The sequence below is a fragment of the Camponotus floridanus genome, unplaced genomic scaffold, assembly GCF_003227725.1.
Source record: "Camponotus floridanus strain SB8 unplaced genomic scaffold, Cflo_v7.5 scaffold28, whole genome shotgun sequence".
Classification (NCBI taxonomy): Eukaryota; Metazoa; Arthropoda; class Insecta; order Hymenoptera; family Formicidae; genus Camponotus; species Camponotus floridanus.
In genome coordinates, this window is record NW_020229414.1 from 421,583 (window position 1) to 438,451 (window position 16,869).

General features: G+C 26.8%; 5 protein-coding genes across 9 annotated transcripts; 3 read left to right on the forward strand and 2 right to left on the reverse strand.

Annotated features, from left to right (window-relative positions):
- The first annotated feature begins 348 nt into the window (after nt 1-348).
- LOC105249152 (programmed cell death protein 2) lies at nt 349-1,989 on the forward strand. The gene is made up of 4 exons (XM_025409755.1): nt 349-898; nt 984-1,410; nt 1,486-1,588; nt 1,768-1,989. Exons 1-4 carry the CDS (start codon nt 535-537, stop codon nt 1,942-1,944), a joined length of 1,071 nt encoding a protein of 356 aa, XP_025265540.1. The 5' UTR covers nt 349-534; the 3' UTR covers nt 1,945-1,989.
- A 1,027-nt stretch (nt 1,990-3,016) lies between these two features.
- Nucleotides 3,017-5,815, reverse strand: LOC105249128 (speckle targeted PIP5K1A-regulated poly(A) polymerase). 2 transcript variants are annotated; one of them, XM_011254374.3, is made up of 4 exons: nt 4,252-5,815; nt 3,917-4,124; nt 3,601-3,806; nt 3,017-3,434 (listed from the first exon to the last, which is right to left on the reverse strand). In XM_011254374.3, the coding sequence occupies exons 1-4, from the start codon at nt 5,717-5,719 to the stop codon at nt 3,073-3,075; spliced, it is 2,244 nt and encodes a 747-aa protein (XP_011252676.3). In that variant the 5' UTR covers nt 5,720-5,815; the 3' UTR covers nt 3,017-3,072. The 2 variants fall into 2 exon arrangements, with proteins under 2 accessions (XP_011252676.3, XP_011252675.3); XM_011254373.3 differs by having other exon boundaries at nt 3,018-3,434; nt 3,917-4,127; nt 4,252-5,767.
- A 3,457-nt stretch (nt 5,816-9,272) lies between these two features.
- LOC105249127 lies at nt 9,273-12,973 on the reverse strand. Of its 2 annotated transcripts, none has more exons than XM_011254371.3 (4): nt 11,092-12,973; nt 10,309-10,528; nt 10,001-10,206; nt 9,273-9,733 (listed from the first exon to the last, which is right to left on the reverse strand). In XM_011254371.3, exons 1-4 carry the CDS (start codon nt 12,887-12,889, stop codon nt 9,327-9,329), a joined length of 2,631 nt encoding a protein of 876 aa, XP_011252673.2. In that variant the 5' UTR covers nt 12,890-12,973; the 3' UTR covers nt 9,273-9,326. The 2 variants fall into 2 exon arrangements, with proteins under 2 accessions (XP_011252673.2, XP_011252674.2); XM_011254372.3 differs by having other exon boundaries at nt 9,518-9,733; nt 10,090-10,206.
- Nucleotides 12,974-13,372: 399 nt separating this feature from the next.
- On the forward strand, nt 13,373-14,165 carry LOC109609847 (single-pass membrane and coiled-coil domain-containing protein 4 homolog). Of its 3 annotated transcripts, none has more exons than XM_020026880.2 (2): nt 13,373-13,556; nt 13,961-14,165. In XM_020026880.2, the coding sequence occupies exon 2, from the start codon at nt 13,971-13,973 to the stop codon at nt 14,148-14,150; it is 180 nt and encodes a 59-aa protein (XP_019882439.1). In that variant the 5' UTR covers nt 13,373-13,556; nt 13,961-13,970; the 3' UTR covers nt 14,151-14,165. The 3 variants fall into 3 exon arrangements, with proteins under 3 accessions (XP_019882439.1, XP_019882440.1, XP_019882441.1); XM_020026881.2 differs by having other exon boundaries at nt 13,373-13,457; XM_020026882.2 differs by lacking the exon at nt 13,373-13,556 and adding an exon at nt 13,563-13,733.
- Nucleotides 14,166-15,303: 1,138 nt separating this feature from the next.
- On the forward strand, nt 15,304-16,842 carry LOC105249126 (stromal cell-derived factor 2). Its single transcript, XM_011254370.3, has 4 exons — nt 15,304-15,510; nt 15,872-16,067; nt 16,155-16,379; nt 16,524-16,842. Exons 1-4 carry the CDS (start codon nt 15,438-15,440, stop codon nt 16,690-16,692), a joined length of 663 nt encoding a protein of 220 aa, XP_011252672.1. The 5' UTR covers nt 15,304-15,437; the 3' UTR covers nt 16,693-16,842.
- The last annotated feature ends 27 nt before the right edge of the window (nt 16,843-16,869 follow it).

A 16,869-nucleotide genomic window follows, 5' to 3' on the forward strand; every position in this document is an offset into this window, starting at 1 on the left:
AGATGAATGTATTGAAGATTCAGAATATGATTGTATTATTATTATTATTATTATTATCATTTTGTATTATTTTATATTATTTTAATTCATTAAAATATATCCAGATAAATTTGCATAAGTATATGCATAAGAAAATTTATTGATTTATAAGTATATATATAAGAAAAATAAATCAATCTATTTCTTTACGCTTACATTTATATGCAAGTTTATTTGGATAGATCTTTAAGATTAAAAATTGGAATTTGACTAATCAAAACAAAACGATTTAAAATTTTTTCTTCTGATTGGTCAAATTTCAATCGTCTATCTTTAATCTCCATATTCAATGCATAATTTGAGGTTTTAGTATATTGTAAATGACCAATGAAGTTTACAAAAAAGCGAGCGAGCACGTGTTGTTTTGTCAATCACCACAAATATGGAGATACTTGTTTAAAAAGAAAAAAACATTGTCTCGAAATATAGACATATATTTATTTTGACAAATTTCTGTTGAAATTACAGCCGTCTTATCAACTTATTGTCTTAAACATGGCAATCGATTTAGGATTCGTACAGACATGCGAATCATGGCGACTGACAAGTAGGTTCTTTCCTAGTAAAGTGGGTGGTAAGCCGGCCTGGCTCGATCTGAAAAATATTCCCGGTAAAAGTGATCTAGAATGCGAGTATTGCAACGATGTTTGCATATTTCTGTGCCAGATCTACGCACCATACGAAGAAAACACCGATGCGTTTCACAGGACTATATATATTTTTATATGCAAAAACGTAGATTGCTGCAGACTGAATCAGAATGGAAATTTGAAAGTTTTTCGATCACAGTTGAATAAAGTCAATATTTTTTATCCGTCTGAACCGCCCGTCGAACAGAAGGACTGGAGGACAGACATTGGTAAGTATAATACAACAAATTATCTTCTCTTCAATGACTTGTAAACATGTATGGAACAATATAGAATTGTATATTTTATTTTCAGATGTGTCACATTGGGCAAAAATATGTTGTATATGTGGGATTGCAGCACCGAGTCATTGTGGTAAATGTAAAGTTGTCAATTATTGCTGTCGTGTACATCAAGTATATGATTGGAAGAATGGACATAAATATACATGTAGCACAAAGACAAATAATGATAATAATGCAAATAATGATTTCTTGTTTCCCGAATACGAGATTGTAATAGAGGATGATGATTTTATGAAAGATAACATCGAGCAAGATGATCTTGAAAGCGAACAGAAAGAAATTGAAAAGTATAATGCTATGATCCACAGTGGCAAAGCTGGAAGTTTTCAACATGAAGATGTTAATGATGATTTACTACAGATAGCTAATAATGAAAAAGATGAAATATTTGCAGAGTTTCGTATGAAAACAGATAATTATCCAGATCAGATTTTAAGGTATACCTTTTTCTTGTAGAGAAATTAAAGAAATTGCAGTGACAATCTGTATTCTAATTTATATTTATTTAATAGATATGATAGAGGAGGAAAAATTCTATACATATCACAACATAACCAGATAATAGATATACCAAAATGTACAGAATGCAATGGCAATAGACAGTTTGAATTTCAAGTACGTAGAATTTATTTATAATACATATTGAAATGTGTGTAAAATGATTTAAAATTTACATCGAGATCCAAAAAAAAATTGTATACATTAGATTTACATATATATATATATATATATATATATATATATATATATATATATATATTTGCTATTCATACTATTATATGAATAATTTACAGATAATGCCCCAGCTACTAAATTTCTTAGGCTTGAAAGATATTGTCAAGAGTCTTGATTGGGGAATATTGGCAGTTTTCACATGCAAACAATCTTGCATACCTAATGGTAAGTACATAAAAGAATATATATGGAAGCAAGATATTGTACAAAAAGAAATTGACTCGAAAACAAACTAGGATACAAGGTGAATATATTCATCTTGCTTATTTGATATACATTTAAAACTTTTTTAAATATATCTTATACTTAAGTATATAAATTAGTAAGTAGTATTAGTAAGTATATACTTAAGTATATAAATTGTTCTATTTAAAAATTAATTTATTAAATCATAATGTTATAAATGGAGCAATAAAATAAAAATTGATTAACAAATATACATAATTAAGACTCCTAGTCTTTCATTACCACTATATTAAATTGTGACTGCAGTGATATACAGGATCTTTAAAAAAAGTGAACAATAAAATGATAAAAATAGAATTATATTCCTCTCATATAATACAGTATAAAATACAGTATAAAGATATATATTTCAATGAGAAAAACATTTCCTGAGATATTATCACAAAATGCATCTTTACTTTCAATGATAATATATAAATCAATTAAAACTTTCTCGCAACCACTTTAATTAATTACACGATTATATAATTATCAAAATATAAGACAAAATTGCATTGCAAAAATTATAACGCATGTTATACATTTTTTCTGTCAAAATATTAAATAACAATTTTGGAACATATCACTGAAAGTTTTCTCGTCATCTTGCAATAACAATAAAAATTCTTAAATATATTTTAAACATAAAAGAATAGTAAGTAATAATCACACATATAAATGTTGGAGATAAGAAAGTCAAACATAAAAATATCTAAATAAATGTATAAAGTACATATATAATTTATGACATATAATACATGATTACCACTTGTATGTAAATATCATTTTACAATTCCTTCTTTTTATTTTAAAAGTATCAAAATATTCTTAAAAAAAGTTTTACAATTCAAGTTTTACAAATCAAGTTTTTGTAACCTTTTAAAAATGTAAACAAAACTGCAAATTAGTATAGTAATGTATAATATTGTATAGTACTTCATACATGTAATACTATATAATATTTTATCACAATCAAAAGAGATATTACAATAGAAAATTAGTTCCTTAGTTCATTTCATAAAAATACTTACAATGTTAAACATATCTATAGTCATTTTATAAAAATACATTGATTTATCAATCAGAAATTAAAAAAGATGATTCTATATAATTATTTTTTTTTTCAATGAACTTATACATTAACGCAACATCAATGCACTTTCTTTACAATATTGTTTAAAGCGCTTAAGCGTTAAAATTGGCACAGCCTTTGTTAAATTGTGCGAGAGATCGAATGGATCTTGCACACACATAGAAGAATCAACGCGAAAATATTCCGGTTTCGCTTTCTGTATTTGCGCAATATAGAGAGCCATAGTATCTGGTAAAGCCAATATTTCTGTAAAGATTTTCTTACGGCATGTAATACCTAACAACGGACATACAACATCATTCATGTAATCAAAACGTCCGTAATACTCAAAGAATCCTAATAACAATTCAGGTATCGATAATTCAGGTACGTCGATAGGAACATTATTACCGACTCCAGTTTCCCAGCCTAAAATAATGTATATATCAACATTAAATTATGCTATAAACATTGGAAAAAGAATGTGTAAAATTACAACATTATTGTAAAACAAACAAGATAATTTCTTTTTTCCCATGACGTAGGTATCATATGAATATAGATATATTATTTCTTAGTTGATTATTCAACTTACCAGATACAATTTTCGAGCGATTATGACTTTTAATTAAAGTAGCAACACTTGGTATTTTATATGTGACTTGCAAATAAAAAATGACTAGCCAAGTGAGAGCATAGCTTGTTATTCCGAAATTAGAACCAGTCAAATTACCCAACAACATCCACTTTTTTAGAAATAATATTAATTGTCGACAAGGCGGATATGCCGTGTTGAAAGATCTAAAAATTTAACATTTTATATATATATATATATATATATATATATATATATATATATATTTCTTAAAGCATCAAGAAAGCATTCTTTTTAAATCCAATATTTCTCGTACTTGATAAATTTAGAATTTTCTACTGAAAGACCATTTGTAAAGGAGATATCACATTGTAATCTCGTTGGTCTGTGCCTTAGTCTTACTATAGGCGTCCTGCTTTTGTTCGAAATGAATTCTATTTCCCATTTTGGACCATCAGTATTCAAACAATTTTTAATTTGTTCACTTCTATTCTTAATTAATTCAGCTTCAATACATTCATCACCTTCTATAGAAAATACTTTTTATAATTTTTTTTCTTTTATATCAGAAGTATTTTTTATAAGCATTTTTTTATGATTCTATATATGTATATGTAAAAAAAATTATATATATAAAATAAATGTATTTACCAAAGTTGAGATATATATCAATATCGCTTTCAGACGATGCTAAACCAGTAACTCTTGAACCAAACATATGTACTTCTACATCAAACTGTTGAGTTTCGAAAGCATTTGTTAAATCATCCACGAGTTGAATTGTTCTTTTATCATTTAATGCATCATTTGATAATTTAAATAGATGAGCAACAGTTTTATTGATATTTTTTAATAATTCTTGCAGAGATTGTGGTAGTGACATAATTGCAAAGTCATTACTTTTTTTTAAGTATTGATGCGTCCGTTTTTTACAGTGTCGCTGATAAACTGATTTTTCGCAGTAAGAAAGATTTTTATACCACAAAGTGGCACATGTTATGCAGAAATCAAATTCTGAACTATTCTTTATATTTAGAAACACATTCTTATGTTTTTGGTAAAGATGTTCCATAAATTCTATCTTTATTTTAAATCTTGCATTACACTCGACGCAAGCAAAATATTGAATATTATACCATAAAGAATATAATTCTTCTTCTGATAGTAGCATACATTTAATATTCTTGATTAACTCTTTATGTTTTTTTTTGTGTGTGGAATAACGTATATGTTCCTTAATCCATGATTCACCATAATACACCCACTTTTCATTTATATTGCAAGCATAACATTTGAAGTTTGTATAATTTACCTTAATTGATTCTTTCAGTAAGTTTAGCCTTTGCTCTTCGCTGTTCTTATGCAATTGTGTAAATTGTATAACATGTTGTTCAGAATGAATATGTTCATACAATATGTGTATATTGATCGAATGCGCAACATCACATGCAAGACAAAGCATATTTTTATTTTGGAGGGCATATAGTTTTAAACTTGATTCAATCTCTTTCAGCTTGTCTTGATTGTAAGTAAACATAATTTTCTCAAAGTCTAGAAATTTTGTATAATACATTCTGTTATAACGATCCAAGACATTATTTTTTTGTTTAGTTCTTACAATATTATTTATATTTTTTTCTGCTGGTATATTTCTAATGAATTGTTTAATTTCAATGGATATATCATCAGGCATAAATAAACCAGAATTATTTTCTCTACTTTGAGATAGTATATCATTCTTGCTATTAGTATTTGTATTAATTAAATCGCTATTATTATCAATATATTGTGCTATCTGTATTTTATTAATATTATGTTCTTCCAATGTATTAATCGATATATTTTCAATACAAATTGAAGATTCTGCTGCTTGTGTTTTATTTATATCAAGTTCTTTTGTTGTACATATATTATATATGTGATTATATGTGAGCAAAATATTTTTAAAGTATTTCAAATGTCTTCTTTTTGTACTTAAATGTTCAATTACACTTTGGATTGTATCAAATTTACTTTTACAAGCAATGCAAACATAAGAAAATTTGTTCTCAACCAAATTATCTGAACTTTCATGAAAAGATGCAAGATGGTTTTTAACATACATCACAGGTTGCTCCATAGTTTGTATAATATTATCATTATTCTCAAAAGAAATTATATTTAAAAATTCGAGAAGTTCAAAAAAACTTTCTATATTTCTACAGTCATTATATTCTTGTTTTTTAATTGTAATTAATAATTTAATATTTTCTTTATGTTGAAAACTAGAAAAGTGAATTTTTAACATTGATATGCCATGTATTATCTCATTGCAGAAAGAGCATTTAAACATTGGATAATAGTTGAAAATATTAACATTTTTACTATTTACAGACAAAGTTGAATCAGAGATATATTCCATAGAAGACTTCATGTATTCTTTATGTATGGTTATGTCATGATTTATTATATCAGTTTTATTTATTGGTATATTACATCGATCACATATAATCACATTGGACATAGTTTTTATGTATTCTGGCCACATTGTTCCATCTAATTTTCTACTGTTTAACTGCAATGGCTTAATAGTTCTTCTATCATTTTCCAATATTATGATATATGTTGCTTCTTGATTAATTTTTAATGCAGATATAGCAGAAATATGTTTCTTATCTTGTGCATGTTTGCTCATGTTAAGTTTATTGTCAAATTTATCACACAAACTACAGAAATAGATATGTACACATCTTTCAACTTGCAAAACATTATTACTATTGCTATCCTTCTGATAAGATACAGAGGAAGTTGTACTCTCTTCTTCCTCTTTTATCTCATGACCATTTATTGACTTATCATTTGTCAATTTATTTTCACAAACTGGTTGCATTTTTGCAAGAAATTTTGATTTATTTATATGTTCCATTTGAGTTTTTACATTAACGGAAACATTGTCACTTATATTTTCATTTGAGTGTTGTTTATTTGAAATATTTGATTTAATACTGCTTATATATCTTTGATGTTTTTTTTCTTGTAAATGTTCATTAATATTTTTCAAAGCAGATATCGAACAATTGCATGGTACACAAAAATATTTCACATCACAGTTTTGTAATAAATCTTCCATTATTATACCATGATTTAATAATTCTGATTTATCACTTTTACATATTTGGTGTTTTCTCCCTTTCAAATGTTCATCAACATGATCTAAAGTAGGTATTGAGCAATTGCAAAATATACAAAAATATTTTGCATTACAGTTTTGTAATACATCTTGTGTTATTATTCCACGATTGAATAATTTTGAGTTACTTATACATGTTCTATGTTTTTTCCCTTTCAAATGTTCATCAACGTTAATTAAAGAAAATATCGAAGATTTGCATGGTATACAAAAATACTTTGTACTACATCTTTTGTCTTCTAAAATATTTTTTGTAATTCCATGATTTAATAATTTTTGGCATTTTGCATTTGACAAATTATGTGAAAAATCTGAGACTTGAATGCAGATATATGGATGAACTTCTTGCAAATGATATTTTGCATCTGTTAAATTTTCCAATTTACATAGGTAACAATACCATTGATTATTATAACGTGTTATATATCGCTCTAAAAAATATTTGGCAAGATCCATGCTGTATTTTTTTATACCTGTATGTATATGATAAATAATATCTGTAATTAATATATTATATAAATTATATAGTATTTATAATTAATTATAACAGCTTATATAGTACATAATTAATTAACAGCTTTTAAATTAGACTGATTAAGCTAGGTTAATTATTTAGCGTATTATTACTCGTTCGTTGCTTTTAATTTACATTAATCACAAGCAATGAGATAAAAATGAATTTAACTTTAATTTACAGAAATTTAATTTCAAAGAAAGCTTTCTGAGTAAATGAAAATTATGAAAATTATGAAAATTATTACCTGTGAAACGAATGAATAATATGGAGTGATATAAAGCACATTCGCTCGCAGCAAGAAATGCAGCGTACACATATCACACAAAGAATTTCTTTGTATGACGTCACTTAGAACAGTTAAATGGTATTGGTTCGTCATGTACGTAATATAATATCTTTGTTGTATATTCGAAGAAATTTAAAAATTCCGGGATTCCCTATATGTATTCCCCCCCATCGCTGAGTCATACATATCAACGTAATACATATCAAATTGATTATGGATATAGGATGTACACAGGGTGCATCAGTGCATTCCATTGACTGCAGGCAGCGGCTGTATTCAACGGACTCAACCGCTAAAGTAGCAATCGAACGTGATTGGTTTCTACTTTCAGTTCCGGCCAATCAGAATTACATCGGAAAATCTAGTAATGTTGCCCAGCGTGAATCCGCTGAATGCGGCCAATGCTTGCAGTTACAACCGCAAAGTTCCTCGTTTCAGTCAGTTGAGCCAAGAACACAGACTTTTGCATTACTATAAGCACAAAAAAATCTTAAATTAAAAATAATCAAACTTTGTATGTGTTTAATATAATATAAATGGTTATTAAAATAAGTCTTTCAACTCTTCACTATATTACATTTTCTTTACATATTTATTTAAAAGCAAAAAAATACATAAAATTACAAAGCTAAATAAGGAGTAAAGAATATGTAATCACACATACATATACAATAAAATTTTTCTTTGGCAATAAGAATATTAATCCTTTAAATTGAAAAACAATGATTTAAGGTATACATGATACTTTTATTGGATAAATTAAATAGATTAAGAAATTAATTTTTTTTCGATTTTTTAAATTATTTTCTTTATATAATTGTCTCTTTATAAAGCAATATAGTAATGTAATAACATCACAGCACAAGTATTATATTTAAAAACTAATTGGCAATAAAACTAATTACTAATGAGACTAAAAAATTGATACTTTTAATTGATTAACAAAAGTATCTCGTGAAAAACATATATTTATTGAATTAATGATATATCAAGATATCAGGAATTGCAAGCCTTATGAAACATCGCTTATATATCAATATTTTCGGAGAGATTGAATAACGAAATAATTTCGTCAATAATTATATACCGGTATCATGTATACTTCTATATCATTAAAAAATTTTTAGATTTGCTAAAAATTTTTAATTTATACCAGTATGAGATATTGAATATCGATACATAATGAAATTTTCATAATACACTATATACACAAAACCGATATAATATATTAGTACTACAGTGTCGACTTCAGCATTGGTAGTTTAATTTATTGATATAATTAAATAACTACATTAAATAATTATAAAAGTAATTATCTTTATTAATCTCTCTCTAATCTTTATTAATTTAGTAATATTAATATTCAATAGGATAATAATAGTGTAATATCAATATAAAATTTTTGATTATACATATATCGGTATTCCAATACCGATATGTCTAATCGATATATCCAGTAATGTTTAAAAATTTTTAGAATTGTAATTTTTTCACAATAGAAATATACACGATACCGGCATATTATGTCAATCCCTAAAGATATATCTGTATTTTATTAATTTATGAAAATAATATATCAAAATGTAGGTAAAAAAAATGCAATACATTAATTGTAAACAATCCAATTCCATGATTTTCTTGAATTATCAAATTGTCATTATTAAATTATCACTATAGACATAAGGTATAAGAAAATAATGTAAAGCTATCAAACTATATTAAGAAAGATACAGACATTTTCTATATTGATCAACTTAAGGTAACAAGGGTGACTTCAAGTATGGAAAAGTCTTCTTCAATATTTTTGCGCTATAATTACAATTGTTCTGAAATTTGTTTAACTTACGATTATGTACCGCTTTAGTAAGATTATGTGATAAATCAAATGGATCTTGCACACATAATGGTGATATGAAGAAACTTTGAGGCTTCTCTTGCATATAAACATCATGCATATAATCAATGTATGGTGCCATATCTTGTGGTAAACTTGACAGATTATTAAACGCACTTTTTTCTATCGGCTGACCCAACAATGGACAAATTACATGACTTTTGTATGTAAAATCCGCATAAAACATAAAAAATCCTAATAAAAGTTCTTCGAAAGTGTAATTTATCCTCCTAACAGGAAAATTGTAGCTTATACCAACTTCCCAACCTAAATAAAAAAAAAAAAGTAAAATAAGTATATTGAATATGTGTATTGAATATGTATAAATTAAAGTAAGAAATATATAATAAGATTATATAATATATATATATATGAACAGAATATATTAAGTAAAATAATTTGTATGTTGCACAATTTGATTAATAAAACTTAACATTTTAATTTATTTTAATTTAATTTATTTAGCACTTTAAGTGAATTTTGAAAACATTGCATTTTATGTACATATATATATGTATGTGTATAATCACTTACCACTGATTCTCCACGAACTATTTTTCAATTTTATTAATTGTGAGATACTGGGAAATACTAATAGAATTTGCAGATAAAAAATGACGCACCATGTGAGAGCATAGCTTGTTATAAGATGATGCGATCCTAATAAGCCACAGATGTGCAACCATTGTTTAAGAAATAAAATCAATTTTCGACATAGTGGAAAAGCATGATTAAAACACCTTGAGAAAATAATTTTCTGTTTATTTACAATACATAAATACAGCATATGAAAGAAATTTCTATTGAATTAAATTATATATAGGTGAGAGCAAAAAACTTACTTAATTATTTTTGTATTTTCCACTGCTAACCCATTTGTAGCTGAAATGTCACAAATAAATCCTGAGGGAACATGTTGCACTTTTATAATTGGCGTTCTACTATGCAATATCATTTCTTGCACTTTCCACATTGTTTTATTCAGAGATAGATAATATAGTATTAATGTAATGAGGTCCTGGCAATGATGATGTGATGAATTTTTTCCTTCATACATATTATCTGCATTACATAAACAAAATGATAATATAAAAGTTAATATTAGTAGATAAAGAAATATATATAATTTTCAAAGAAATGAAGGATAAAATAAAGATTGTTAAAAAATAAACAATATTAAAGTTATTATACATATGCTATCTTATTATATTTGAAATAGTTTTGCCTGTAATTTTTGTATTAATTATGTTTTATTTTTAATATTCCAATATGGATATATGATCCAATATAATACAACTGGATATGCTACAACTGTAAGATGTGATCTTAATAAATTCTATATATGCAATCATTACTTGAGATAAAACATCTTGAAAAAATATTTTTCTTATGGTTGATATTAAAATGATTGAGATAGATTTTACACAGTAAATAATTTATAGAACACCTATTCTATGTAAATAGAAAGTAATAATAGAGTTATATTAAAATATTAATATTTTCCTAATTTGTAGCAAAAATACAAGAATACATGTCTGTTTTAAGTTTTACATTTGCAAATCATACATATATATAAATAAAGATACACAAGATAAATATATAAATTATATTACAGAGGGACTTACCACAATCAAGGAAGATGTCAATGTCACTATCAGGAAAAGCTAAGTCTGAAATCCTGGATCCAAAAGGATAAGCCTTTATATTTAGAATATATTTTTCTAAGTCAATTATCAAGTCACACAATATGTTATCAATTGTTTTATCGAAACATGCATTATTGGACTGTGCAAGCAAAGCTTCAGCATTCTGGTTGGGCATAATTAAGAGTTGTATTAATTCTTCTGACAAATGATCGAGATCAGAACCATATAATATCCTGCGTTGATGTTCGACCTGCTCACAGTGTCGATCGTACATACCAGAATTACCAAACCACAAGAGTAGGCATGCAGCGCAATAATGAAACTTAAATCTCTCTGCATAATCGGGAACTTGTATTAATCGTGACGTGTGATAAGGTACACGCAAGTGTTTCGCGAAACAGATTTCCGATTCGCTTTCGTAATTGCAAAATTCGCAACAATATTTTTTAGCATTGTACATGCTTCGGAAATGATGATGAATGTCTTGTAGTACAGCTTTTACCGACAACGTCCAGGATACTTTGAAATTCTGATGCTTACTACTTAATATGTGTTCGTATAACGATGAATCATCATTCTTTATCTTAACAAAATTCTTACTATTGCATAATAAGCATTCAACACCATCATTTTTGTTTCTCATGCATTCTCGTGCCAATCCTAGCTTACTAAAAAGTTTTCCAGCCTTCAAAAATTTCTTATCATCCTCTATCATTTGGGACAATAGTTTAACATGATTGTCTGACTGAATATGTCTACAAAGATTTTTCCGCAAATTGCAATGGTTTTGAACTTGAAAGGTTTTATCACACACTAAGCAATAAATTTTCTTATCATTAGCACATAGAGAATAATATATATTAAGAGCAAACGTATCGATTATTGCGTGATTTGCTTCATGAAATTCATAATCGATATCAAAAAAAATAAATTTTGGGCTTTCTAAGGTAGAAATATCTTTGTCATTCATATTCTCTATGTGTACATTGTTACAATTAGTAAGCTGCACAGAATGAGCTTTGTCTTTTAAAATTTCTGTTGTTAGATCAATTTGCTTGCCATTATGTTGCAGAAAATTGCTTTCTATTGTATTTTCTATATTTCTCTCTTTGTTCATGCAGAAAGTTTCCTGAATGTCTCCTGTTGAACTTTCCAATATAGAGATACTCATGTCATTTGTATCTTCTGCATCCTGTTTTGCAGTATTTAATAAATCAATTGTCTTTGATGAAACAAAAGCATTGTCACTGTCTTCCTTATTAGCAAGCTGCAAAGTATGAACTTTATCAATCAAATTATTTAATTCAATTTGTTCATCCTGTCGCAAAAAATCAAATGTCTCTTTATTTTCCTCCTTCCTTGTGCCAGAGATTTTTTTAGTATCTTTTTCTAATAAATTTTCCGAGGTACAAATACTTTTGTCGATTATATTGCTTACTCTCTTACCCTCTTCAGAGCTTGTACTTGATAACTCTGTTTCTAGTAAAATGGAAGTATCATTAGAATTTTCTTTACTAGCAAAATGTAAGACTAACAAACTGCGCTTATTTGAATCATCCGTTTCTATGTCGCTTCGCGTGTTATTCCTGTGCAAAGAAGCAAATGCTTTTTTCTTTCGCTCTTTCCTTCTATTCTTTCTTTTAGGGGTTGTCTGAGTACTTTGTTCCATTCTATTATTTATCATACAATTTTGATTATTGCGCAGATCTAATGCTGTCAAATTTTGTTGTACAAATGTGTTTAATGAAAGATTATTATATTCCAGCATCTTCTTCATAACATTTGATCAAATTTTTGGAAGCACATAACCTTTACGATAACTAAACAAGAATATTTTTCCTGAATCTTCCTTTTTTTTTGATTTTCAAATTATTACACGTTTTTTTTATATTCTAATATATCTACGTTTTAATCAGTGTACATATATATATTAATTTTAAAACTTATCCCGCACATTTAATAAATTAAAAAAAACAACGTGAATAACTCACACCATCGGTATCGCAAATCGCAACGTTAATGAAAGAATATGCAGATTCAACACAGTTATAAACAAGATTACATTTATGTGGCAAAATACTCGTCAGACGATTGGCCATCGAATAGAGAATTCTTAAAATATCAATAGAGACCCTAAAAACTCTCTAGCCGATAACCAATCGGTAATACGTTTAACAAACATTTTGCATGAATGTAATCTTATCCTGACTAATCAGATAAGATCGTGAATTAGGGACAAGAAAGGACGTTCGTTTTCCGAACGCATTTGACGCAAATCACCCGTGAGCACGGAAGTGACAGCACAGCTGGTGCATCTCCGTGCCAACCGTTTCACTACGTGTCATGTACGCAAATCTAATTTGTACCAAGCGATTGACGATCGTGTGACCTTGTCTTTTCAGACTTCTTTCTCGTATCTGTTTGCTGCGAGTGAAGTCTAAGAGGTACCGGTATCTCAATGCTTCTCCATTCGTTGGTGGCGTAAAATGCGTTTCACGCGGTTTTCAATTATTTATTTTATAAAATCCGCGCGCGCATAGACATTTGTATCGACAAATGTCATAAAACATATGTGCGACAAGTACAGTTTGTGTTTCGCGATTATTGTCACTCTCCAATAAGTATACACTTTAAGTTTTTTAATTGGAATTTAAGAAATCTATGTTCCGAAAATTTCATTCTTTTTCTTAATAATTAAATACTAATGAAAAAATTAAAATTTTATTTTTGAATTTATTAATTATTTATATATTTACCTTTCCATTGATTGATTAATTGATAAATATTAATATAACCAAAGATAAACACAAGTAAACTTTTATCTTAATAGAATTTTATTGATTTGCAGTGGGAAAAACATGAGGCAATTAAAGGGAAAAACGAAAGAGACCAACAAACAGAAAAAGGAACGGAAAAAGGAATTCTTGGAGAATAAACAGAGAGTATTCACAATTGTATTGCCCACTATAGCCGCAATATTTGTGATAATAGCAGCATACATTTATGTTAAAACCCGTCCAAAACTCATTGAATATTAATGATAATACATGCCATTTTTGTCATCCATTTATTAAAACAAGATACATGCTATATTTGAACAATGCAACCTAGTGCAATGATATTTGAATGATTTCTCATTGCATTTTTATGAACGTATGAAAGTTTTTCTAAAAATAAGCACATTCCACTATTCTCTAAAATATCTTGTATCTAAATCATTGGAAGCAAGATAAATTTTGCAAATACCAATTATTTGATTTGATAAAATTTTTAAAGCAAAATAAAATATTACGTAATATTAAGATATAATTATTGGATAAGGTGTAAGAGAGGAAATATTTTTTACAAAAACATTATATGAAAAAAATTAGTTAATTTATATATTGCATTTTTCTAATAATAAAATTTATTAATATCGAATAATATAAGTTCTTTATATTAATTTATGTGTATGTCTTCCTTAATTCTTTCATGTGCATGCTTATTTTTAAATATACTATGAGATAAAATATACAAATTTAACATATTTCACTTTAAGAAATTATGTCAATTATAGTCCATCTTTATATGTAAAAAAAACCAAGAAAAGTCTATATCTATAAAATATAAATTCTAATAATTGTTAAATTGGGGAAAGATATTAGTATATAAAGCATTTAAATAATAAATATGGGTCCAATGTAGTATAAAAAATATATTTGTTACATATAAATTGTATTGCATTATATATATTTACCTTTTCCACTTTAAAAATTATTTTGTACACATTTTATCATTTTCTATGCTACAAAAATATTAACAATGTATAATTTTTTAACTAAGAAAATTTAATAAATAAGAATTATTAATTTTTTAAATTTAAAAACTTAAACTTCATACATTTATTTATTGCTTTTTTCTTTCATTAACAATACATTATTGCATAAGTAATTTTCAATTGTATTAAATTATAAATATACATGTTAATAAAAATATTGTTGATAAGAAAAAATATAAAAATAATTTAGATTTAAAAAAAACTTTGAAAACAGATTTTTCTCTTTTTTTTTCAAATATATATCTTTATTGCGGATATTAATATTAAATTGCCTTTATTTCTCTCATCTTAATTTAACTATGATAAGAAATGTGTTAAGAAAAAAAACATCGTGTATCACAAGACACGTGGAATGTGAAATGTGACCAATAGAAAGTTAACACGTCTCTACGCCTTTATTGGGGTTATGATCAGCTGTGATTCGAGAAGAGCCTGGAGCTTATATCATCTCGCCGGCATCGCTTTTTCAATTTAATTTCTTTGTGTCAGTTATTCTCAAGAGACGATCATGATGAATTATGCTATAAATCTGTTACTTTCAAGTTTTACAATATTTTCACTTTACATAAGTTGCATTCAAGGTACTCTTTATAATTTTTAAGATTATAATTATCAATAAATGTTTATATTTATGGGAGGGTTATGTTATTATTATTATACTGTTATTATTATTATTATTATTATTATTATTATTATTATTATTATTATGTATATTGTATTTTTTTATGTATATTTTATCACAGATTTGTTGTGTGATGTATTTTTATACATATGATATAACTGATCACATTCATATTATAATTAATATTATTAAATATACTTAACTGCAATAAATATTTCCTATGTGCAAAATTGAATATTAATACTTGATTGAATATCAGTGTCTATAAATTTAATTTCCATTTAAATATATTAATTAAAAAATAATTAAAATATTTGCAGCTAAGGGAACACAACATGTAACTTGCGGTTCTGTAGTGAAACTACTGAATGTGAATTATAACGTGAGGTTACATTCTCATGATATCAAATATGGAAGCGGCAGTGGACAGCAATCTGTAACAGGTATAAATACCAAAGAAGATGGTGATTCTTATTGGTTTGTAAAAGCAGAGTCAGGAAAACCATGTGTACGAGGGTAAGTCACAATTTTTAGTTGTATTACTTTTTGCCAACTATATAATACATTTATACATGAGCAAAGTTGAGGAAATTTTTTTCATAGGAAGCCAATTAAATGCGGAGAGATTATCAGATTGGAACATACCTCAACAAAGAAAAACCTCCATTCACATCTTGTTAGTTCACCTTTGAGTGGAAAGCAGGAAGTGTCAGCATACGGAGATCACAGAGGAGAAGGTGATACTGGTGACAACTGGATGTTAATATGCAATAATGATTTCTGGGAGAGAGATGATATAATTAAGTTGAAGCATGTTGATACTGAGACGTAAGTATACATGAATTCTATGAATTTAAATGTAAATAAAAGAAAATATAAATCAACAAGGGGGATAATTATGTACATGACATATTGTCATAGTGAGAATAAATAGCATATAGCATTATTTAATCTTTAATATTATATCTTTAGATATTTAGCTGTCAGTGGCAGGGGTTATGGTGCTCCAATAAGCGGGCATATCGAAGTAGTAGGTGAATATTCCGCAAATAATCCTCACACACAATGGATGACAATGGAAGGATTGTTTATTCATCCTAATGATTTCAATGCACAACATCATCGACATTCGGAATTATAAAGGCAATTTTTATAGCAACTTAGAATTATTTACAAACAAATGCATAAATAAAGGGCAAATGTATTGCATTATTCTATTGGTAAAATCAATATTTAATTATTTCATATTGATATTTTCTCATAAGTTTGATTAAATCCATCATAAAATTACTTTTTTTTAGAATTTCATAAACTAAAT